Source organism: Anomaloglossus baeobatrachus, chromosome 8, assembly GCF_048569485.1.
Source record: "Anomaloglossus baeobatrachus isolate aAnoBae1 chromosome 8, aAnoBae1.hap1, whole genome shotgun sequence".
Taxonomy (NCBI): Eukaryota; Metazoa; Chordata; class Amphibia; order Anura; family Aromobatidae; genus Anomaloglossus; species Anomaloglossus baeobatrachus.
This window is the reverse complement of record NC_134360.1, coordinates 86,427,606-86,449,887: the sequence shown is the minus strand read 5'-3', so window position 1 is coordinate 86,449,887 and position 22,282 is coordinate 86,427,606. Positions and strand designations below refer to the sequence as shown.

Here is a 22,282-nt window from a genome sequence, read left to right as displayed (position 1 = left end):
GTGACCTCCTGAACACAAAGCATTGAACTGGCTAGATGTGGTCATCCAGGGGGTGTATATGCTCGGAGGGAGGAGCTACACTTTTTAGTGTAGTACTTTGTGTGTCCTCCGGAGGCAGAAGCTATACACCCATGGTCTGGGTCTCCCATAAGGAACGATGAAGAAAAGAAGATTTTTGGGTACTCCCCATTAAATCTCTTTCTTGACGCCTTTATTGGGGCACTCAGCACCTGCCCTTTTTTTCTGAATGTCTTCTATTTGTTTTTTTGTTTTTTTCGCATTGCTTCTCCTACTGCTTTTACACTAACTGACCAGCTTGTCTCTGGTCGTGGGTGTATACAGCAGGGGAAAAGCTAACTTTTTTGTTTCTTAGTGTCATCCTCTTAGTGCCAGCAGCATACACCCATGGTTTTCTGTGTCCCCAATGAAGGCTCCGAGAGATCTTTTACAGTGAATACACAAACATCTTTTTTTTCCTGAGGCAGAAAAAAAAAAAAAAAAAATTGGGCAATGAAATAATTATCCCTGTCTTCGGAGATGGCCAAACTTGAGTCAGTTCATAGAAAAACATGCAACTTTGCAATTTGCAAATTATTAAAACTTTAACAGCAATGTCCAAACAAGTGCAGTGCTTACAAACTTTGATACCAAACCTTTGTTCATACACTACCCTGTCCTGAAGTTGGATGGGATCACTTAAGCTCGCTTTTAGCTCCTGATCCCTGTCCTTCAGTCCTGCTTCCGATACCGCAGCATTGGGAGTTTAGTTTGGCCTTGAACTGTCAATCAAAAAGGAAAGCCTGCCTTCTCGTAACTGGCAGTTTAACCCCCTAAATGCCGGGATCTGCCTAAAACTCACAGCATTCGGACATCGCACATCATGCAGGCACAGAACTTCAGTATGTACAGTGCCTACAAGTAGTATTCAACCCCCTGCAGATTTAGCAGGTTTACACATTCGGAATTAACTTGGCATTGTGACATTTGGACTGTAGATCAGCCTGGAAGTGTGAAATGCACTGCAGCAAAAAAGAATGTTATTTCTTTTTTTTTTTTAAATGGTGAAAAGTTTATTCAGAGGGTCATTTATTATTCAACCCCTCAAACCACCAGAATTCTGTTTGGTTCCCCTAAAGTATTAAGAAGTATTTCAGGCACAAAGAACAATGAGCTTCACATGTTTGTATTAATTATCTCTTTTTCCAGCCTTTTCTGACTAATTAAGACCCTCCCCAAACTTGTGAACAGCCCTCATACTTGGTCAACATGGGAAAGACAAAAGGAGCATTCCAAGGCCATCAGAGACAAGATCGTGGAGGGTCACAAGGCTGGCAAGGGGTACAAAACCCTTTCCAAGGAGTTGGGCCTACCTGTCTCCACTCAAATAGTCAAAAGGAAAGAAAGCCAGGCACTGCAAGCCCAGGTGTGTACTCACTGGTTGTGGGTTTCACGTGGAACGCGGACCTCCAGCCGATCTCTGTGGTGCTCTGCCAACAGGTGAGAATCCAAAAAAGAACTTAAAAAAAGAAGGAATGGCGGCAACTCACTGGTCGATATGAACTGGCAAATTTATTGCACAAACCGCAGCATAATTACAGCAAACACGGGGAGGGGGGGGGGGGGGGGGAGTGCAGGAGCACCGGACATAAAGCCCTGGAAGTAGTATGAGCGCTCTGTAAGCAGTGTTACAGCCTTACGGGAGACTAAGTATAACGAGCCTGCTCTAATTCCCTACCCCTTTCTACCACCATTTTAAAGTGCATGATTCGGGTCCCCATAGTTTTATATGGTGACTGGCGTCTGGGAAAATATCCAGGATCAATTCCGGACCGAAACCGTGTTTTCTTTTTATTTTTAAACCCGGTTGGACCCGCCAATCCCGGGTATCGGTGGGTATGCCCATCACTAGTTAAAAAAACATAAACCTATTGAACGGGTCGGTCATGAGACAGAGTGATCAGCTGAATAAGCAGCCAGCTGACCCCTAACTCATGCATATGGGCAGCTTAATATGCATCATTATCCCAAATGGGAACTTCCACTATATTTTACCTTATTTGCCAATTTCTTATTGAGTTCTTCAGCAATTGAGTCATTTAGTTTGCGCTCAAATTGCCATGGAGTCGTCCGCACAGTGTCCACCATCTCCACAAGCACAAACATAGTGGAAGCCGGAAAGGGCTGCAAGTACAGAAAAAAAAAGTGTAACTTAAGTAGAATACAAGATAGAGGTGCAGAAATAAATATTATATATACAAACATTGACATACATATGCAGTACTGTGCAAAATATTTATCCAGATGCAGAAGAAATGCTGCCAAATGTCAATAGTTTATTTGTATCAGTTAACAAAATGCAAAGCGAATGAACAAAAACATCTAAATCTTATCAATATATGACATGACCACCCTTTGCCCACATAAATTCTTCTAGGTACTTAGTTTTTTGAAGGAACTCATGCAGGTGGCTGTTCCAAATAAGTTGGAGAACCACTATAGATGGGTGAACTCGCAGATGTTCAGGTTCGGCCGGACTAAAAAAAAAAAAAAAAAAAAAAAAAAAAAAAAAAAAAAAAGTCCAATTTGGACCCGGACTTGAATCTGAGCTTGAGCTTGGAACCCAAACCACATGTACATAGAGTGAAGCCGGTGCTAATTGGATGGCTGACTACTTGAATAAAGGTGGCTATGAACTATATGTAGCATAAACACCATACATATATACACAGTGGGTACGGAGAGTATTCAGACCCCTTTAAATTTTCCACTCTTTGTTTCATTGCAGCCATTTGGTAAATTCAAAAAAGTTCTTTTCTTTTTTTTCTTCAGTAATGTACACTCTGCACCCCATCCCATATCTTGACAGAAAAAAAAAAATGTAGAAATTTTTGCAAAGTTATTAAACAAGAAAAACTGAAATATCACAAGGTCATAAGTATTCAGACCCTTTGCTCAGACACTCATATTTAAGTCACATACTGTCCATCTCCTTGTGATCCTCCTTGAGATGGTTCTACTCATTCATTGTAATCCAGCTGTGTTTAATTAAACTGATAGGACTTGATTTGGAAAGGCACACACCTGTATATATAAGACCTCACAGCGCGCAGTGCATGTCAGACCAAATGAGAATCATGAGGTCAAAGGAACCACCCAAGTAGCTCAGAGACAGAATTGTGGCAAGGCACAAATCTGGCCAAGGTTACAAAAGAATTTCTACAGTACTCAAGGTTCCTAAAAGCACAGTGGTCTCCATAATCCTTAAATGGAAGACGTTTGGGACCACCAGAACTCTTCCTTGACCTGGCTGTCCAGCAAAACTGAGCAATTGTGGGAAGAGAGCCTTGGTGAGAGAGGTAAAGAATAACCCCAAGATCACTTGGGCTGAGCTCCAGAGATGCAGTAGGGAGATGGGAGAAAGTACCACAAAGTCAACTAGCACTGCAGCCCTCCACCAGTCAGGCCTTTATGGCAGAGTGGCCCAACGGAAGCCTCTCAGTGCAAGACATATGAAAGCCCGCATAGAACTTGCAAAAAAACACATGAAGGACTCCCAAACTATGAGAAATAAGATTCTCTGGTTGGATAAGACGAAGATAGAACTTTTTAGTGATAATTCTAAGCGGTATGTGTGGAGAAAACCAGGCACTGCTTATCACCTGGCCAATACAATCCCAACAGTGAGTCATGGTGGTGGCAGCATCATGCTATAAAAATATGTTTTTCAGCTGCAGGGACAGGACAACTGGTTGCAATTGAGGAAAGATGAATGTGGCCAAGTACAGAGATATCCTGGAGAAAACCTCTTCTAGAGAGCTCTGGACCTCAGACCTGGCCGAAGGTTCACCTTCCAACAAGACAATGACCCTAAGCACACAGCTAATATAACAAATGAGTGGCTTCAGAACAACTCTGTGATAATTTGTGACTGGCCCAGCCAGAGCCCTGACCTAAATCCAGCTGATGGAGAGACCTGAAAATGACTGTCTACCAACGTTCACCATCCAACCTGACTGAACTGGAGAGGATCTACAAGAAAGAATGGCAGAGGATCCCCAAATCCAGGTGTGAAAAACTTTTTGCATCATTCCCAAGAAGACTCATGGATGTACTAGCTCAAAAGGGTGTTTCTACTCAATACTGAGGAACGGGTCTGAATACTTATGACCATGTGATTTTTCAGTTTTTCTTGTTTAATAAATTTGCAAAAATGTCTACATTTCTGTTTTTGGGGTGCAGAGTGTACATTACTGAAGAAAAAAAAGAAAAGAACTTTTTTGAATTTACCAAATGGCTGCAATGAAACAGAGTGAAAAATTTAAAGGGGTCTGAATACTTTCGGTATACACTGTAAGTCCGAACATGTCTTCTGTAAAATAATGGAAGTGAGGTCTAGGTGCTGCAAAAGGAAGTTAAAGCAGGACAAAGAGTCTCCGCACAGTTGTCACACTGCTTCCTGGTCCGCTCATTAACTCATGAATATTCACCGCTTCACCCGCCCACCCCCTGTGACAGCATCTGTGATTGGCTGCCCTCACAGTAGCTGTCTGGGTCCCCAAAGTGGAGTATAAAAATAAATAAATTAGAAAAATCTTAAATTACTTAGGTAATAGGTAATAGGTCCGCCCACCCTAGGACAGGAAACCCACTGAAATAAAAGGGCGGCTCCTCTCTCATGCCTCAGTTTGGTTACAGAGCACAGACAGGAATACCAGAAACATGATAAAACAATAACAACAAAAATCATCATCTACACCCCCAAAAGGAAAACTATACCCGTCGGACCGTGGACACCAAGAGCCCCGAAGGGTGAAAGAAGAAAGAGGTGGGAAGCAGTTGTGGCTTCTGGAAAAAATCATTACCGGTAAGTAATTTAAGATTTTTCCCTTCACCACGACAGCGCCACCAGAGAGATTCTGAAGACAAACAACCCTAGGGAGGGACCACAGCCTGTAGCACCAGTCTACCGAAGGTCAAAACCACCGTGTCCGACAAGTCAAAAACGATAGTGACTAAAAGTCGTAAAAGAGGACTATCGATCCGGTAGAAGCCGAACACCCCTTCCCAGGACCCTGTAGCCAAAAAAAAACAAACAAACCAGAGCCCGGCTCAGTCTCCAAGACCGGTTACTGCCAGGGAAGGCAGCCAAGACCGTCCGACAACCAAGGAGTGTAGCCCTTCTGCCTTGTAAAGGAAAGATTACACAGTCATCCCAATTGAACACAATGGGAACGTACAGACAGGGCCTGAAGACCACAAACTCCCTGGGCAGACAGAAAGACGATTGGACTGGCAACCGTCAGGGATCGAAGAGGCGACGGAAAAAGGAGAATCAAGGGGGACCCCGACAAGAAGCCAGAAACCCGAGTATAACCGAGGGGAACCAAACAGGGAACCACCAAGCTCCTTGATAAGAGAAGAAGAAACCCCCTCACCGAACAAGCACCCGGCAAAAAAAACGGAACTGGATAGCGCAGAGAAGGCCGCCACTTGACCTTTCAAGGGGTAGACAGAGACAATCCACTCACGAGTCTCCCAAAAAAAAAAAAAAAAGCCAGAGCGGCCACAACCGGGGGTCCTCCCCTGCACCCTACTATAGAAGAGAATGGATCAATAAACAGGCACCTCCCCGTGTCCAGGCTGGCAGAAGAAAGCCCAAATCTGAGAGTGGAGAACGGGGACCCTAGAAAAGGAGAGACGTCCTCCCCAGGAGGAGCCAAGGATGTGAAATCGACATCCATCGGGCCAAGAAACCAAGCCTCCTGGGCCAAAGGGGGCTATGAGAGAAGACAGAGGAGACTCACCGCGGCCTCGCATGCACCCGTCGACATTTGTGTACAAATACCATCGAAGTAAGGTGAAGGGCGGGAAGGTGCAAGGGACCTGTTCCCCCTAACGTAAAGCACCCACCGCCCAGGGCGTGTCAGGAGAGGTGAGAGAACAACCGGTCTACTGCAGAGGTGGACCGGGAGCCAGGGGGCCAATAATCGGAAACCCCAAAAGCCCAAAGTGGCTGAAGACAGCCAACTGATACAACATGCTCCCTGGCACACCTGACTCCGGCCCAGGAGACCAGTTGCGACAAGTCCATCCCCTGGATCCGAAGTGCCTGGGAGGGAAGCGAACATCTGTCAGGAAATAACTTGGGCAACCGACCCCTAAGGGAAGGGAGATCATGAGCCCCCGTGGCGAACGATGGATTCCAGACATCCTGAGGCCCAAAAGCACCATTACACGCCGTCCCATTAGCTGGAGAAAAAACGTAACCATTGCCATGGCGCACAGCTCCCGGACGCCGAGGCCCGCCAATGGTCCTGAGGACTCCAGGGAACCTGAACCACCTGAGTGCGCAAAGGGACCCCAAACCCCAATGTGCCGGCTTCTGTAGCTGAGGGGGCCCAAACTGGGAGTGACCAAGGGACCCCGGCCCTTCAACTAGACACCCTCGGAATAGCCTTTGGGCTCTAAACACCTCCCGAGGCAGGGATGGGAAGGGATAGCGTCCAGGGCAACGCCCGAACGCATGCCACCACGGACTCCATAAGGATATTGCGTCACAGAGAGAGGACTGGGCCTGAGAAGACCAAGGAGGCCCAAGCCCCAACCTAAAACACAGTCACCCAAAGCGGGAGGCAGAGCTGGGAACAAGAGATCCGGAGCAGACCTGAACAAGGACGTCCCGAATATACGAGGTACCCAGAGAGGGGATAAGGAAGAACTCCTTCCTACCAATGCTTCAACACTCCCGACAGGAAGGGTTACAATAAGGAACCTTTGAAGGGAAACGGGACTTGGAACGTGCCGATACCTGGCCGTAAGAACTAGAAACTGCCACACAACATCCAGCCAGAAATGATGATAAAACCGGGGTAGTGGTTTAGGCGGTTAAAAAAAAAAAAAGTCCGAAATGGGCTGGCTCCTTACGAGAAACAGCGGAGAAGAAAACGGAAGGCAGCTACCCCCCCCTGGGAACGGCCATCGGAACGGATGTCCCGAGAAAGCCCCCCACAGCTTGCCGCAGGGCAGGCCGGTGTTCCTCCAACCCATACTAGAAGGGTCAACATGAAGCCTGGTCCACTAATCAGCCATCCAACCATCTCGGAAGGAGGGCTGCTCTGCTCCCTTCCAGGAACATCATCCTGCAGAAGCTGTGGCCGCAAACAGATATCTGCCACGCCCTGGGAAGGAGACTAAGGTAGATTCGAACTGGAAGACTCATGCCCATCTGCCACCCAGCGAACTCCCAGCTGACATTTGTATGACGGCAATAAGACAGCAGCAGCTGCCACTGTCCAAAAGCCGCAGCTCCATTAGCTCGACGCATGGCAGCGAGGATCTGAATGCGAGGTGCCACCGCCGTGACCTGGACTTCCAATCGTAATAGCCAGAGCCGTAGAGACCTGGATATACAGAACCCAGTGGCTGCCAGGCTAAGGGCTCCCCTGGAGGAACCGTCAAAGCACCGAATTGGCAGAGAGGACTGTCCTGCCGATTCAGCGACTGGTTGTAATGCCTTATTGGAGCCACAAACTCAGACTGGCTGTAAGGGGAGTCTGGAGAAAAGCCGCTCACAAAGCAGGACCCCAAGAACTCTGCAACCCTTTCACCCCTATACAGGGATTTGGAATTACACAGAGCTCCAGAGATCACTACCTGTGGTAGGCTGTAGTCCGTGGCCGTCAGGCAGGGTCAAAAACCAGGAGATGCAAAACAAGAACCGAATCGGCAGGCAAAGGCGTAGTGAGGAGACAAAGCAGAGGTCAAATCCGGAACTGGCAGCAAGGTACAAAAACGACAGGCAGGAGGGTAGTCAAAAAAACAAGCAAAGGTCAGCGCACAGGAATCAACATACAAACAGCACATGAGCCAGGCGTACAGAACTATCTCTGGCAGTGGTCATGTGACAGGAGGGGGAATAAGAAGGGGGTGGTGTCTTCCCATTGGCTGCAGGTGAATGTTGGCAACTTCAGCTGGAAGACACACATGCCACCTACAGTCAGCTAGTGGTACTGCAGGTTCCAGGGAAACCCAGCCTAGTGGATGAGCGGAGCCTGTGCTCCGCAGAGCCATGGGCACCGACTCCTCTCCCATCACCAGCACTATCCATGGTGGGAACATGGCGTTGTCTGGCGATTGGAGCAGAAGTCGCAGGAGCGGGCTCCGGTGGGGACGTGACACTGGTACAGTGATCAGAGGACAATGACCTCCGAGGGAAGAAACTCCTCTTGAAGGGAGAAGTCTACTAAACGGGTAGTTTACCACTCTCGCACCAAGTTATCGACTGCATTATGGACAGGAAGCAATGGTGAGTGATCCGTTCCCGTCTACTGAAACCTGGAGCCTTTAGCGAGACTTGGTGTCAACGGAACCAGGGATTCCCAGCCAGTGCCCCATGCCGGTACTTGCCCAGCCTCAACTGCGTAGCAGCTGTGATCTGATGAGGGCAGGCACATTCAGTTTAGAGTGACCGATGACTGGTCCTTTCGCTTCCACAGACCTGTTGCAGCCCTGACCACTTACACAGGCGATGAACATCGGCTCTCGGAAGGCACGGCCTGCACCCAGAACCCAAAGGGATGAAGCTGGAGAGGAACGGGGGGGCTGATTCAACGTCTCCCCAGAGTCCCAGCAGCCCTGACCCGTCCCAGCTACGCGGTTTGCTGAAGGCGGTTGGAATAACCCGCCGGGATACCCCCTGTAATCCATTTATCCTACTAGAGGTCCCAGGGAAGGGGGATATATAGAAGGGAGAACCCCTACTGTCAGTCTGCATTGCATGGCCTTAGTCTCTCCACAAACAGAGAACCCCCATTTATGGGAATTCCAACGGAGGGCCTCACCCTCTGCAGCCCGGCTCCGTAGAATGAGTGGCCTGCTGGGGAACTCCCGCGTGCAGGAGCGACCACCACCGATTCCTCTTCGCTACAACCGCCATCGCTCACCCGATGTTCTCTCAAGGTAGACCCGGAGGAATGGATGAGCGCCGAGAATCTGCACCTGTAGGCCAGGGAGGCAGTAGCGGAGGACAGCGTCATGTTGCCGACCACCGGGCATGTCCAGAGACAACGTACGGTATCAGCCGATGGTACCTCCCCGTCCAGCGTGCTCCACTGCAGGGAATGCCGCTGTGTGCCGAACAGGGACACAGCACAGGAAAAAACAGATCAATTCCCGCAGGGACCGGTCCGGGCAGGAACGCAGGTAAGTGTGTTTTCAAACTTCTCCCGCCCTGGCGTGCTCAGACAGCAGCCGGGCGCCAATCAGAGGCACCCTCCCGAAGGAATGAGGGGCGAATTCTGCAAGGATTGTCGCGGAGCAGAGACACAGCCCAGAGGATCGTGCAAACCCACACAGCCCGCTCTAAAACCAAGCCCTCCTAACCAGTGCATGCAGGGTGCTTCCAGGGAATCCTCCATGAAACCAGGAGCAGCCGGCAAAAGCCACCTAAAACCAGCAGAGCCGCCTCCCTCAGGCAAGCAGTGGTGGGCAGCACCAACTTGCTGCCCACCGCACAGGTGCAGAGGCAACGCACATCACTACCTCCGACGTCCGGAAGCAGGAGGACGCCGCTTTGACACGCACTACCTGCAGGGGAGCCACCGGGCGCCCAGCAGGGACGCAAACCAGGGAGGAAACAATGGCTCCAGACGGACCAGAAGCAAGAAGCAGCGACTCTGGGAGGGACAGCCGCCAGGCGCCGACCCAGGGACATCACAATACAGGTACCTTACCTGAGGCATGCCGTGCGTACCACACGCTGGGACAGCCACCAAGCGGAGACGCAAGAAGCAGCGAACCTGGGAGGGACAGCCGCCGGGCGCCGACCCAGGGCCACATCATAGTACAGGCACCTTACCCGTTCATGCCGCGCATACAACACGCTGGGATAGCCGCCGGGCGCCGAGCGGGGGACGCGATTCCAGGTGAGGAAGCGGCGGCGCAAACAGGGACAGCCGCCGGGCATCCGAACCAGGCCGCAACGCCTGTGCATTCCACCTTGCCCTCACCGGGGAGGGATTCACGAGGACGCATCCAGGGCTGAGACATAGAGCCCGCATCTACAGCTCCACGCAGCCCCAGGATCAGCAGCCTTCACTGTAGCAGCGCCACAGCACTTCTGGGTCTCCCATCCTGGGGCAGGAAACCGAAACTCAGGCGAGAGAGAGAAACCGCCCTTTTATTTCAGTGGGTTTCCTGTCCTAGGGTGGGCGGACCTATCTCTCTGGTGGCGCTTTCGTGGTGAAGGGAAAAAAAGGCGTGGGGTCCCCTGTATTTTGATACCCAGTGTAGATAAAGCAGACAGCTGGAGGCTGCAGCCCCCAGCTGTGTGCATTATTTTGGCTGTTTATCAAACTATGAGGGACCCTATGCAGTTTGTTTGATTTGGGTTTTTTTTAATTATTTTAAAATATGTTTAAAAAAAAACGTCATTGGGTCCCCCCCTCAATTTTGATACCGAACCAAGATAAATCAGACAGCTGGGGGCTGGAAGTTGGATACAGTCTAGTTAGAATGTGACCAGAAGTATGCAAGTTGCATACTTGAGGGTTAGAGGACAGCCTGCTCCTGGGACCGGAGAATCCTCACAATACACAGTGCATGCAATGTGAGGATTTACTGGTCTGCAATCAAAGTGATAAAGGCTGGACAACCCCTTTGAGAATTATCTAAAAATTATCTTCAGTACAAAGAAGGACAAGGAGTCCTGGAACTGTTGATTTGACCCCACAGAGCTCTGATTTTAGGTTCAATGATGTTGTTTGGAACAATCTCACTTCTAAAGGCCCCGTGACACACAACGAGATCGCTAATGAGATCGTTGTTGCATCACCGTTTCTGTGACGCAGCAGCAGCGATCTCGTTATGTGTGACACCTACCAGCGATCAGGCCCCTGCTGTGAGATCACTAGTCGTTGCTGAATGGTTGGGACCATTTTCTTCAAAGGTGATGTTCTGCTGGGCAGGACACATCGCTGTGTTTGACGCCTACCAACAACCTCCTAACATGGTCTCAACGCCCGCCGAGATCGTTATACAGGTCGCTGATCATTACTGTGTCGTTGGTAAGGTCTGACTGTGTGACATCTCACCAGCGACCTCCCAGCGACTTGCCAGCGATCCTTATCAGGTCGCATCGTTTTCGGGATCGCTGGTAAGACTCTAAATGTGACGGAGGCTTCAGTTCCTTCAAAAACCATATACAAGTGACCTAGAAGATTTGATGCTGTTCTGAAGGTAAAGGCGCTCACACCATATATGCATTTCATTTACATTTTTCTTTTGTTCCTTTACTTTACATTTTGCTAATTGCTAAAAATAAACTATTTTCACTTCTATTATTGAAATCTTTGCAGCATTTTTCCTCACCTGCCTAACATTTTTGCAGCAAGCACTTTACAGGGAAGCTCGATTTGTATCAAACTTCTTCACCGTTAATTGAAGGATCCTTATTATACTTTGCGATCTCAACAGATCTCCAAGCATAATAAAAGTAGGGTAAAAAAAAAAAATAAATAAAAATAAATACTCTCCTTTCCACTCTCCTATCCTGCAGATCGATCCTTCATGCCTCCTCTTTTCGCCTACCCCAGTTGTGCACCTCTTCTTCAGGCTCTCCTTCTGGACCAGGGTTTCCATTTGAAGTAGGCCTTGGACGTCACTGCCGCCTAGACTGTGCTGCAGATGCACATCATGCGCTGGACCGGTGAGCAGTAACCTCAGAGGCCTGGTCAAGCTGGAAGTCCCAGTCCAGAATGAATCGGGAGGAAAAAAAAAAAAAGTGTACCCAGGTAATGTGAAAAGAAGCAGCATGGAGAACTGAAAATTGTGCTGCAGAATAGTGAGGCGAATAATAACTGCTAAAAATATATATAGTTTGGCAAAATTGTGTCCGGAAATGGCCACCACATAGTGCTGAATTCACAAGGAAAGAAGTGCAAAAAATCCAATATTTTGCAGAATGCACATTTTTGTAAAACTTGAAAATTAAATTACACTAAAATGGGTTTGATGATGTCTAATATTCCTAATTACTAAGGCTTCATTCACACATCCGTGTGACACGTCTAAAGCCAGCTTTACACCTTACAATTCGGTGTGCGATCTCGTATGCGATGTGACACGCCCAGGTCGCATATGCGATCTTATGAGATTGCACGTAGGTCGTTCATTTGCTGTCACACGAGCGTTAGTGGTCTATGTTAAATTGATCAATTTTATGTGCGATCCTTTAGATCATGTGTTCTGTGACGTATGCATTGGGCACCTTTTTTTTTTTTTTTTATTTATTGACTTGCCAAGTGTGTGTAATGTGTAGGGATGCGTTTTTACTATGTCATCTGCCATTCAGCTCTGCTACATGGCCGCTGACAGCAGACACAGACAGCCATGTAGCAGCGGTGAATGGCAGATGACAGCAGACACAGAAAGAGCCGCACTGTCAGAATGAACTCGGGTGAACTTCACCCCACTTCATTGTCATGCTGCGGCTCTGTCTGTGTCACGTCCTGATTAGCGGTCACCTGTGAAGGGCTCACCGGTGACCGCTAAACTCCTGAGTAACTGAATTGAGCAGCCCTCTCTCATACTCACCGATCCCCGACTCTGCACGGCATTCACACTGCTCCGGCGGCTTTTACTATTTTGAAAAAGCCGGCCGCCCATTAAACAATCTCGTATTCCCTGCTTACCCCGCCCACCGGCGCCTATGATTGGTTACAGTGAGACACGCCCCCCACGCTGAGTGACAGGTGTCACACTGCACCCAATCACAGCAGCCGGTGGGCGTGTCTATATTGTGTAGTGAAAAAAATAATTAAATAATTTAAAAAAACGGCGTGCGGTCCCCCCTAATTTTAAAACCAGCCAGATAAAGCCATACGGCTGAAGGCTGGTATTCTCAGGATGGGGAGCCCCACGTTAGGGGGAGCCCCCCAGCCTAACAATATCAGCCAACAGCCGCCCAGAATTGCTGCATACATTAGATGCGACAGTTCTGGGACTGTACCCGGCTCTTCCCGATTTGCCCTGGTGCATTGGCAAATCGGGGTAATAAGGAGTTATTGGCAGCCCATAGCTGCCAATAAGTCCTAGATTAATCATGTCAGGCGTCTATGAGACACCTTCCATGATTAATCTGTAAATTACAGTAAATAAACACACACACCCGAACAATCCTTTATTAGAAAAAAAACACAAACATATACCCTGGTTCACCACTTTAATCAGCCCCAAAAAGCCCTCCATGTCCGGCGTAATCCAGGATGGTCCAGCGTCGCTTCCAGCGCTGCTGCATGGAGGTGACAGGAGCTGCAGCAGACACAGCCGCTCCGGTCACCTCCACACAGCAACTGAAGACAGCCGCGCGATCTGCTGATCTGTCACTGAGGTTACCCGCTGTCACTGGATCCAGCGGTGGATGCAGCGGTGGCCGCGGGTAACCTCAGTGACAGCTCAGCTGATCGCGCTACTCACCGCCGCTCCGGTCAGCTCCAGTCAGCAACTGAGGTGAGTAGCGCGATCAGCTGAGCTGTTACTGAGGTTACCCGCGGCCACCGCTGCATCCACCGCTGGATCCAGTGACAGCGGGTAACCTCAGTGACAGCTCAGCAGATCGCGCGACTGTCTTCAGTTGCTGTGTGGAGGTGACCGGAGCGGCTATGTCTTCTGCAGCTCCTGTCACCTCCATGCAGCAGCGCTGGATGCGACGCTGGACCATCCTGGATTACGCCGGACATGGAGGGCTTTTTGGGGCTGATTAAAGTGGTTAACCAGGGTATATGTTTGTGTTTTTTATTCCTAATAAATGATTTTTTCGGGTGTGTGTGTTTATTTACTGTAATTTACAGATTAATCATGGAAGGTGTCTCATAGACGCTTGACATGATTAATCTAGGACTTATTGGCAGCTATGGGCTGCCAATAACTCCTTATTACCCCGATTTGCCAACGCACCAGGGCAAATCGGGAAGAGCCGGGTACAGTCCCAGAACTGTCGCATCTAATGTATGCGGCAATTCTGGGCGGCTGTTGGCTGATATTGTTAGGCTGGGGGGCTCCCCATAACGTGGGGCTCCCCATCCTGAGAATACCAGCCTTCAGCCGTATGGCTTTATCTGGCTGGTTTTAAAATTGGGGGGGGGGACCGCACGTTTTTTTTTTTTAATTATTTAATTATTTATTTCACTACACAGTATAGACACGCCCACCGGCTGCTGTGATTGGGTGCAGTGTGAAACCTGTCACTCAGCATGGGGGGCGTGTCTCACTGTAACCAATCATAGGCGCCGGTGGGCGGGGTAAGCAGGGAATACGAGATTGTTTAATGGGCGGCCGGCTTTTTCAAAACAGTAAAAGCCGCCGGAGCAGTGTGAATGCCGTGCAGCGCCGCGCCGGGGATTGGTGAGTATATGAGAGAGGGGGATAGACTGACATGAACAGAGAGAGAGGGACAGAGATAGTGACGGACTGACAGAGATTAGTGAATGACAGACATTGTGAGGCGCTTCAGAACGCAGCTTTTCAGCTGAGCTCTGAAGCGGACCTTTTTTAAGCTGCGGTGCAGAGCGCACACCTGCGCACATAGCATCAGACACCAAAATCGTATGAGGGATGTCACACGTTACAATTGACTAGTTTCGTACTACCAAACGTCCAATGTATGAGGAATAAACGACGTGTATGCGATCACCGTATTTGCGTTCAATATCGATCGCACGTAGGTGTCACACGCAAATACGTCACGAACGATGCCGGATGTGCGTCACTTACAACTTGACCCCGACGACGGATTGAAAGATCTATTGAAGTGTGTAAAGCAGGCTTTAGTCCTGCCTATTTTTGTCGCACAGGCACAGACCCATAGTCAGTGATCTATACACATCAGTGTTAAATCGGGCTCTGTGTCTCTGGGTGGAGAGTCTCAGAGTCGGTAATATCATTATCAATCTTGTGTTTCAGATTTGTCCATTAAAGTCTACAGGGATACATAAAGAACTATGATGAAAGACTATGCAATTTACAGTTTTATCAGTTTCCTGCATTTTTAACTCCAAGTAATGGACAACCCCTTTAAATCAAAGCTGAGAGTCTATGTGCATAAATAAAGAACAAAAAAAAAGAAAGTGCAACTGACCCCGGTCTCATATGCACCCCCATCTTGTGCACATACCTGATTGTGGAAGTCAAAGGTTAAATCACAAGGTTTGAATACAAGTCTATGAGAGCCAGAACGAAGCTCCCATGGACTTGTATTGAGTTGTGACCTCTGGTGCACTCCATGAAACACTGGAGATGCTGGCAGGTCATAAATTGGAGAGGTGGTGATAGAAGATGAAGACGTCAGAGGGTGACTATAAGACGGTGAAATTCAAAAACCTCAGGAGTGGTGTTTTAACGAAGCAGAACCTTTTTGGCATAAAGTTACGGTAAGGGTGAACCCAGTCTTAGGCCCCATTCACACGCACGTGTCTCCGGTATGTGTTAAGTCTGTTCCTGCACGTATCGGAGACACGGGCACACGTAGACCCATTAAAATCAATGGGTCTGCGCACACGTGTGTGTTTTGCCATGGAACGTGTGTACGTGTGGAGCATACGCGTGTCCGTGTGTTCCACATGTAGACATGTCCACGTTTTCTCCGGCATCACGGGTGTCACACGGCCCGCATACGGACCACACGGATGTAGTGTGGATGCGGTCCCGTGTGACACGCGCTGGAGAAAACTCCCGTGTCAGAGAAAAAAATAACAAATATTTACTCACCTTCTCCAGCCCTCCTGTCTCTGCCGCTGCTGTCACTTGCTGCCGACCGCCGCTCATTATGCTCATTTAATATTCAATTCACTGTGGCCGGAAGCAGCAGCAGCGGGGAGTCGGCAGGACCGGAGACCGAAGATCAGCACCACGGACAGCAACGCCAGGGACAGGTGAGTTGAAAGTTCTCGTTCTCCGTGTGTTATCACGGATAACACACGAAGAACACACGTTTGCCATAAACACGGCTCACGGAGGGGAAAACGCACCTTTGACACGTCCGTGACACACGTGCGTGATTTTCACGGACGTGTGAAGGGGGCCTTAGGCTGTGTGCGCACGTTGCGTCGTGTCCCTGCAGAAATTTCTGCAGGGATTTGACAGCTTATGTGCACGTCAAATCGCTGCAGAAACACTGCGTAATGGATGTAGTGTTTCTGCAGAAAAAAAGCCTATTTCATGCGCTATGGCTGCTTCCCCCGCCATAGACAGAGCGGGAGCTGCATCCATAACGCACAAATAATTGACATGCTGCTTTTATGAACACCCGGATTTGGGTCAAAATTTTAGCACCCAAATCGCTGCGTTCAAAAAAACGAACACACATGTCATGCACAATCTACATAGAGCATGCAGGACACATGCATTTACGCTGCAGTGCAATACGCAGCGTAAATGCATGAAATTCGGCAACGTGCACATGAGCCCTTAGGCAGCTCTTATCACAAGGCTGCATATAATCTGTGGTGCAGTCAGCAGTGTTAAGATATGAGAACACATCGTCTTTTTCAGTCAGATTTGTCCGGAACAACCTCTGCAAAAATGTACATAAATGACCAGAAATGTCAAAACGACGTTCCTGTGCAGTCAGTCAGCCTTTTGTTACTTCAACTGCTTTAGGCTAATTTCACACATCGGGTGCGGCATGGTGCATAATGAAAGTCTATGCACGCCGAATCCGGTGGCATGCTTCAAATGCCGGAAGCATGTACCAGATTCGGTTTTTACTGCTGAGCATGCCCAGCCAGAAGTGATTCTTTGGCCTAAGAAAATTGATGCGAGTGGAGTGCGATAAAACATCGCATTCCACTCTGACCAATTCTAGCCTGTGTGTCAGCGCACGAGCGATTATTTTCTCATCCCTAATCGGACCGAGAAAACAATCGCAGCATGCTGCAACTGTAATGCGAGACACTTTTCTCTCGCACTCATTCAAGTGAATGGGGCCAGAGAAAAATCGCACTGCACTCGTGGTACACCGGTGTACTGTGCGTGCAGAGCGAGAATCGCAATAGTTGGCTACGGAGGAGAGAGGGAGATAAATCTCACCTTCCCCTCCTCCGTACCAGCCCGCCCCCCGCAGTTGTGGTCCACTCGCACAGGCTGACCGCAGACGCAGGGACACTAGCATGACACTCGGCTCCTGCTGTGCTGCCAGCGCGAGACGAGTGTCATGCGAGCATCGCAGTAGTGCCCTGTGTGGCCCTGGCCTCTCTCTCACACTCACTGACTCACTCAATCACTCACTCTCACCCACTCACCGATCACGGGCGCAGCGCTGCACGGCTGTCACACTGTGGCGGCTTCTCCTGATTTGAAAATGCCGGCCGCCCATTATTCAATCTCGTATTCCCTGCTTTCCCCGCCCACCGGCGCCTATGATTGGTTGCAGTGAGACAGGCCCCCACGCTGAGTGACAGCTGTCTCACTGCAACCAATCACAGCCGCCGGTGGGCGGGTCTATATCTTGCAGTAAAATAAATAATTTAAAAAAAAAAAAAACCCGGCGTGCAGCCCTCCCCCCCAATTTTGAAACCAGCCAGGGTAAAGCCACACGGCTAAAGGCTGGTATTCTCAGGATGGGGAGCTCCACGTTATGGGGAGCCACCCAGCCTAACAATATCAGCCAACAGCCGCCCAGAATTGCCACATGCATTAGATGCGACAGTCCCGGGACTCTACCCGGCTCATCCCAAATTGCCCTGGTGCAGTGGCAATCGGGGTAATAAGGGGGTTAATCATGGCAGGTGTCTATGAGACACCCCAATGATTAACCTGTAAGTGAAAGTAAATAAACACATACACCCAAAAAAATACTTTATTTGGAATAAAGGACAAAAAAACAACCTCTTTCACCATTTTATTAAAATCCCCAAACACCCCTCCAGGTCCGACGTAATCCCCAGAGGTCCTGCGACGCCTTCAGCTCTGCTACATGAAGCTGACAGGAGCGGCCGTGGAACACCGCCGCTCTCTATCAGCTCCACGCAGCAACTGAGGGAGTCGCGCTGTCAGCGGTCACATCACTGAGGTAGTGTTGGGGTGTGCGATGATGATGATGTGTGCGGGAGTGCCAGTGTATGTGCGATGATCATTCGTGTGGGAGTGCCGGTGTATGTGCGGTGATGATGCGTGCGGGAGTGCCGGTGTATGTGCGGTGATGATGCATGCGGGAGTGTCGAGGTGTGTGCGGGGATGATGCGTGCGGGAGTGTCGGGGTGTGTGCGGGGATGGTGCGTGCGGGAGTGTCGGGGTGTGTGCGGGCATGATGCGTGCGGGAGTGTCGGGGTGTGTGCGGGGATGGTGCGTGCGGGAGTGTCGGGGTGTGTGCGGGGATGATGCGTGCGGGAGTGTCGGGGTGTGTGCGGGGATGATGCGTGCGGGAGTGTCGGGGTGTGTGCGGGGATGATGCGTGCGGGAGTGTCGGGGTGTGTGCGGGGATGATGCGTGCGGGAGTGTCGGGGTGTGTGCGGGGATGATGCGTGCGGGAGTGTCGGGGTGTGTGCGGGGATGATGCGTGCGGGAGTGTCGGGGTGTGTGCGGGGATGGTGCGTGCGGGAGTGTCGGGGTGTGTGCGGGGATGATGCGTGCGGGAGTGTCGGGGTGTGTGCGGGGATGATGCGTGCGGGAGTGTCGGGGTGTGTGCGGGGATGATGCGTGCGGGAGTGTCGGGGTGTGTGCGGGGATGATGCGTGCGGGAGTGTCGGGGTGTGTGCGGGGATGATGCGTGCGGGAGTGTCGGGGTGTGTGCGGGGATGATGCGTGCGGGAGTGTCGGGGTGTGTGCGGGGATGGTGCGTGCGGGAGTGTCGGGGTGTGTGCGGGGATGATGCGTGTGGGAGTGTCGGGATGTGACGTCACACCATCATGCCACAATGATGACGTCACACCAGGCTGACTGTGGCAGGTAACAGGCGGCCCTCTCCCCCGACCAGTGGCCTCGGTCACGGCTGATTGACATGGTCTCTAGATGATCAGCTCCAAACCCCATGTCACAAATCTGAGAGGATCCCAAACACACGCAGCTTTGGCTGCTTTCACACGTTTTTTTAACATGCGTCATGAACGTTTTTTTGCTGTAAAAGCGGATCTTGCTTTTACAGCAAAAAAACGCATGCAAACGCATGTGTTATTTTGCAGGATCCTGTCACTTGAAGTTTATGGGCGGACATTGGAGTCATGTGATCGGGAGTGAGGGGAACTGAACGTGAGACTGGGAGCTGGCTTCTGACAGCTGCGGAGGCTCGTAACCAAGGTAAACATCGGGTAACTTGCTTGGATACCCGATATTTACCTTGGTTACGAGTATCCGCAGCTTCTAGGAGCCGGGCTCCCTGCTCCCTGCACACGTAACCAACGTAAACATCGGGTAACTAAGAGAAGCGTTTTGCTTGGTTACCCGATATTTATCTTGGTTACGAGTGTCCGCAGCTCTCAGGCGGGGGAGAGAGAGACAAAGAGGGAGGGGGAGAGACTGATCACCCGAGGCTGGTTTCTGGGCATGCTCAGTAGAGCAAGCAGGATCCTGTCTATCAGCACGCCAGCGTTCACATACGTTTGCATGCTGTTTAGTCAGGATCCAGCGATTTGCAGTATTTGGACGCAGCTCAAAATTGCTACAAGTAGCGTTTTTGAAAAATGTTAAAAAACTGCAACTCGCTGGATCCTCACTATAAGGCATGTTGATGCGAGTCCATTGCAAATGCATTGAAATGAAAACGCATTTGCACTGGATCCGTCTTTGCGTTAAAAAACCGTTCATGACGGATGTTAAAACGTAGTGTGAAAGCAGCCTTAGGCTAGGTTCGCACACTGCGTCTTTTTGACGCTGCGTTTTTGGCCGCTAAAAACGCACAAAAACGCACCTGCGTCGAAAAACACATCAAAAACGCATGCGTTTTTGCCGCGATTTGGTGCGTTATTGGCTGCGTTTTGCTGCGTTTTTCCAATGCATTGCATGGGGGGAAAACGCAGAAAAACGCAGGAAAGAACTGACATGTCCATTTTTTTTTTTAACTCAAAAATGCAGGTAAAAAAAACCAGTTGTGTGCGGACAGCAAAAATGAAAACTCATAGACTTTGCTGGGGAAGCAAAGTCATGCAGTTGAGGCCAAAAACGCACCCGAAAAACGCGCAAAAAACGCACTGTGCGCACATAGCCTTACTGACAAGACCCGTCGGGGTGCACTCACACAGCCCAGCGTTTTCTTGCCACAGAACCCATCTCTCATGTAGATTCAGGCACAGAACTGCGGCAGATTTAACCCTTTGTGCTGCAAGCTGTGAAAATTGCCGCGATGGTGACGAGAAATGCAACTAAACCTGTGAAAATTCATAGCAACTATGTTCATAGAGTGAAATGGGCGCAGAGCTCGGGGAGATTACATATATGCGGCTCTGCCGCTGCACACATGCTCTATTCTTGTAGCAATGGCGGCGGGTCCTGGGGTCCCTGCACATTCAGAGCCGCACAACACATATCATCACTAATGTCTTCTCTGTACGGAGGGTCCGATATATTCACTATACTGAGCCGCAGCTACAGAAGAGCCGGCACCCGCTGCAGCCGGCCGGGAGGCGCTCTGCGTCAGCGTCACTCCCCAAAAGCTACAAAGCCGGCAGTGAGCGTCACCGTGCGCACTGACGCCGCGTCCATACCTGCACCCAGCGCCGGCCACACACGTGCCACCAACAGGCCGGGTCCCAGCGTGCGGAACCTTACATGATCACGTGATCCGTCACATGTGTGGGAGGAGTCAGGGTCTAGATGCTTGTGCGTGTATGAGGAACTGACTTGCTGGGAACGTGCAGACACACTCACTCAGTGCAGACACACTCACTCAGTGCAGACACACTCAGTGCACTCACTCAGTGCAGACACACTCACTCAGTGCAGACACACTCAGTGCACTCACTCAGTGCAGACACACTCACTCAGTGCAGACACACTCAGTGCACTCACTCAGTGCAGACACACTCACTCAGTGCAGACACACTCACTCAGTGCAGACACACTCACTCAGTACACTCACTCAGTGCAGACACACTCACTCAGTGCAGACACTCACTCAGTGCAGACACACTCACTCAGTGCAGACACACTCAGTGCACTCACACAGTGCAGACACACTCACTCAGTGCAGACACACTCACTCAGTGCAGACACACTCAGTGCAGACACACTCACTCAGTGCAGACACACTCACTCAGTGCAGACACACTCAGTGCAGACACACTCAGTGCACTCACTCAGTGCAGACACACTCACTCAGTGCAGACACACTCAGTGCACTCACTCAGTGCAGACACACTCACTCAGTGCAGACACACTCAGTGCACTCACTCAGTGCAGACACACTCACTCAGTGCAGACACACTCAGTGCACTCACTCAGTGCAGACACACTCACTCAGTGCAGACACACTCAGTGCAGACACACTCACTCAGTGCAGACACTCACTCAGTGCAGACACACTCACTCAGTGCAGACACACTCACTCAGTGCAGACACACTCAGTGCACTCACTCAGTGCAGACACACTCACTCAGTGCAGACACACTCACTCAGTGCAGACACACTCACTCAGTGCACTCACTCAGTGCAGACACACTCACTCAGTGCAGACACTCACTCAGTGCAGACACACTCACTCAGTGCAGACACACTCAGTGCACTCACTCAGTGCAGACACACTCACTCAGTGCAGACACACTCACTCAGTGCAGACACACTCAGTGCACTCACTCAGTGCAGACACACTCAGTGCAGACACACTCATTCAGTGCAGACACTCACTCAGTGCAGACACACTCACTCAGTGCAGACACACTCACTCAGTGCACTCACTCAGTGCAGACACACTCACTCAGTGCAGACACACTCACTCAGTGCAGACACACTCAGTGCACTCACTCAGTGCAGACACACTCACTCAGTGCAGACACACTCACTCAGTGCAGACACACTCAGTGCACTCACTCAGTGCAGACACACTCACTCAGTGCAGACACACTCAGTGCAGACACACTCACTCAGTGCAGACACTCACTCAGTGCAGACACACTCACTCAGTGCAGACACACTCACTCAGTGCAGACTCACTCAGTGCAGACACACTCACTCAGTGCAGACTCACTCACTCAGTGCAGACACACTCAGTGCAGACACACTCAGTGCAGACACACTCACTCAGTGCAGACACACTCACTCAGTGCAGACTCACAGTCCATGTAGAGTCAATTTTGACTCA

At 50.2% G+C, this 22,282-nt stretch overlaps 1 protein-coding gene across 1 annotated transcript in view; it reads right to left on the bottom strand.

The window, feature by feature from the left end:
• Positions 1-20,774, bottom strand: part of POLR3H (RNA polymerase III subunit H) — a 70,526-nt gene extending 49,752 nt beyond the window's left edge. Inside the window, exons 1-2 of the mRNA XM_075320881.1 lie at positions 20,691-20,774; positions 2,053-2,181 (exon numbers count right to left, since the gene is read on the bottom strand). Of these exons, the coding sequence (XP_075176996.1) occupies positions 2,053-2,163 (111 nt within the window). The 5' untranslated portion in view covers positions 2,164-2,181; positions 20,691-20,774. The remainder of the gene's footprint in view (positions 1-2,052; positions 2,182-20,690) is intronic.
• Positions 20,775-22,282: the final 1,508 nt, after the last annotated feature.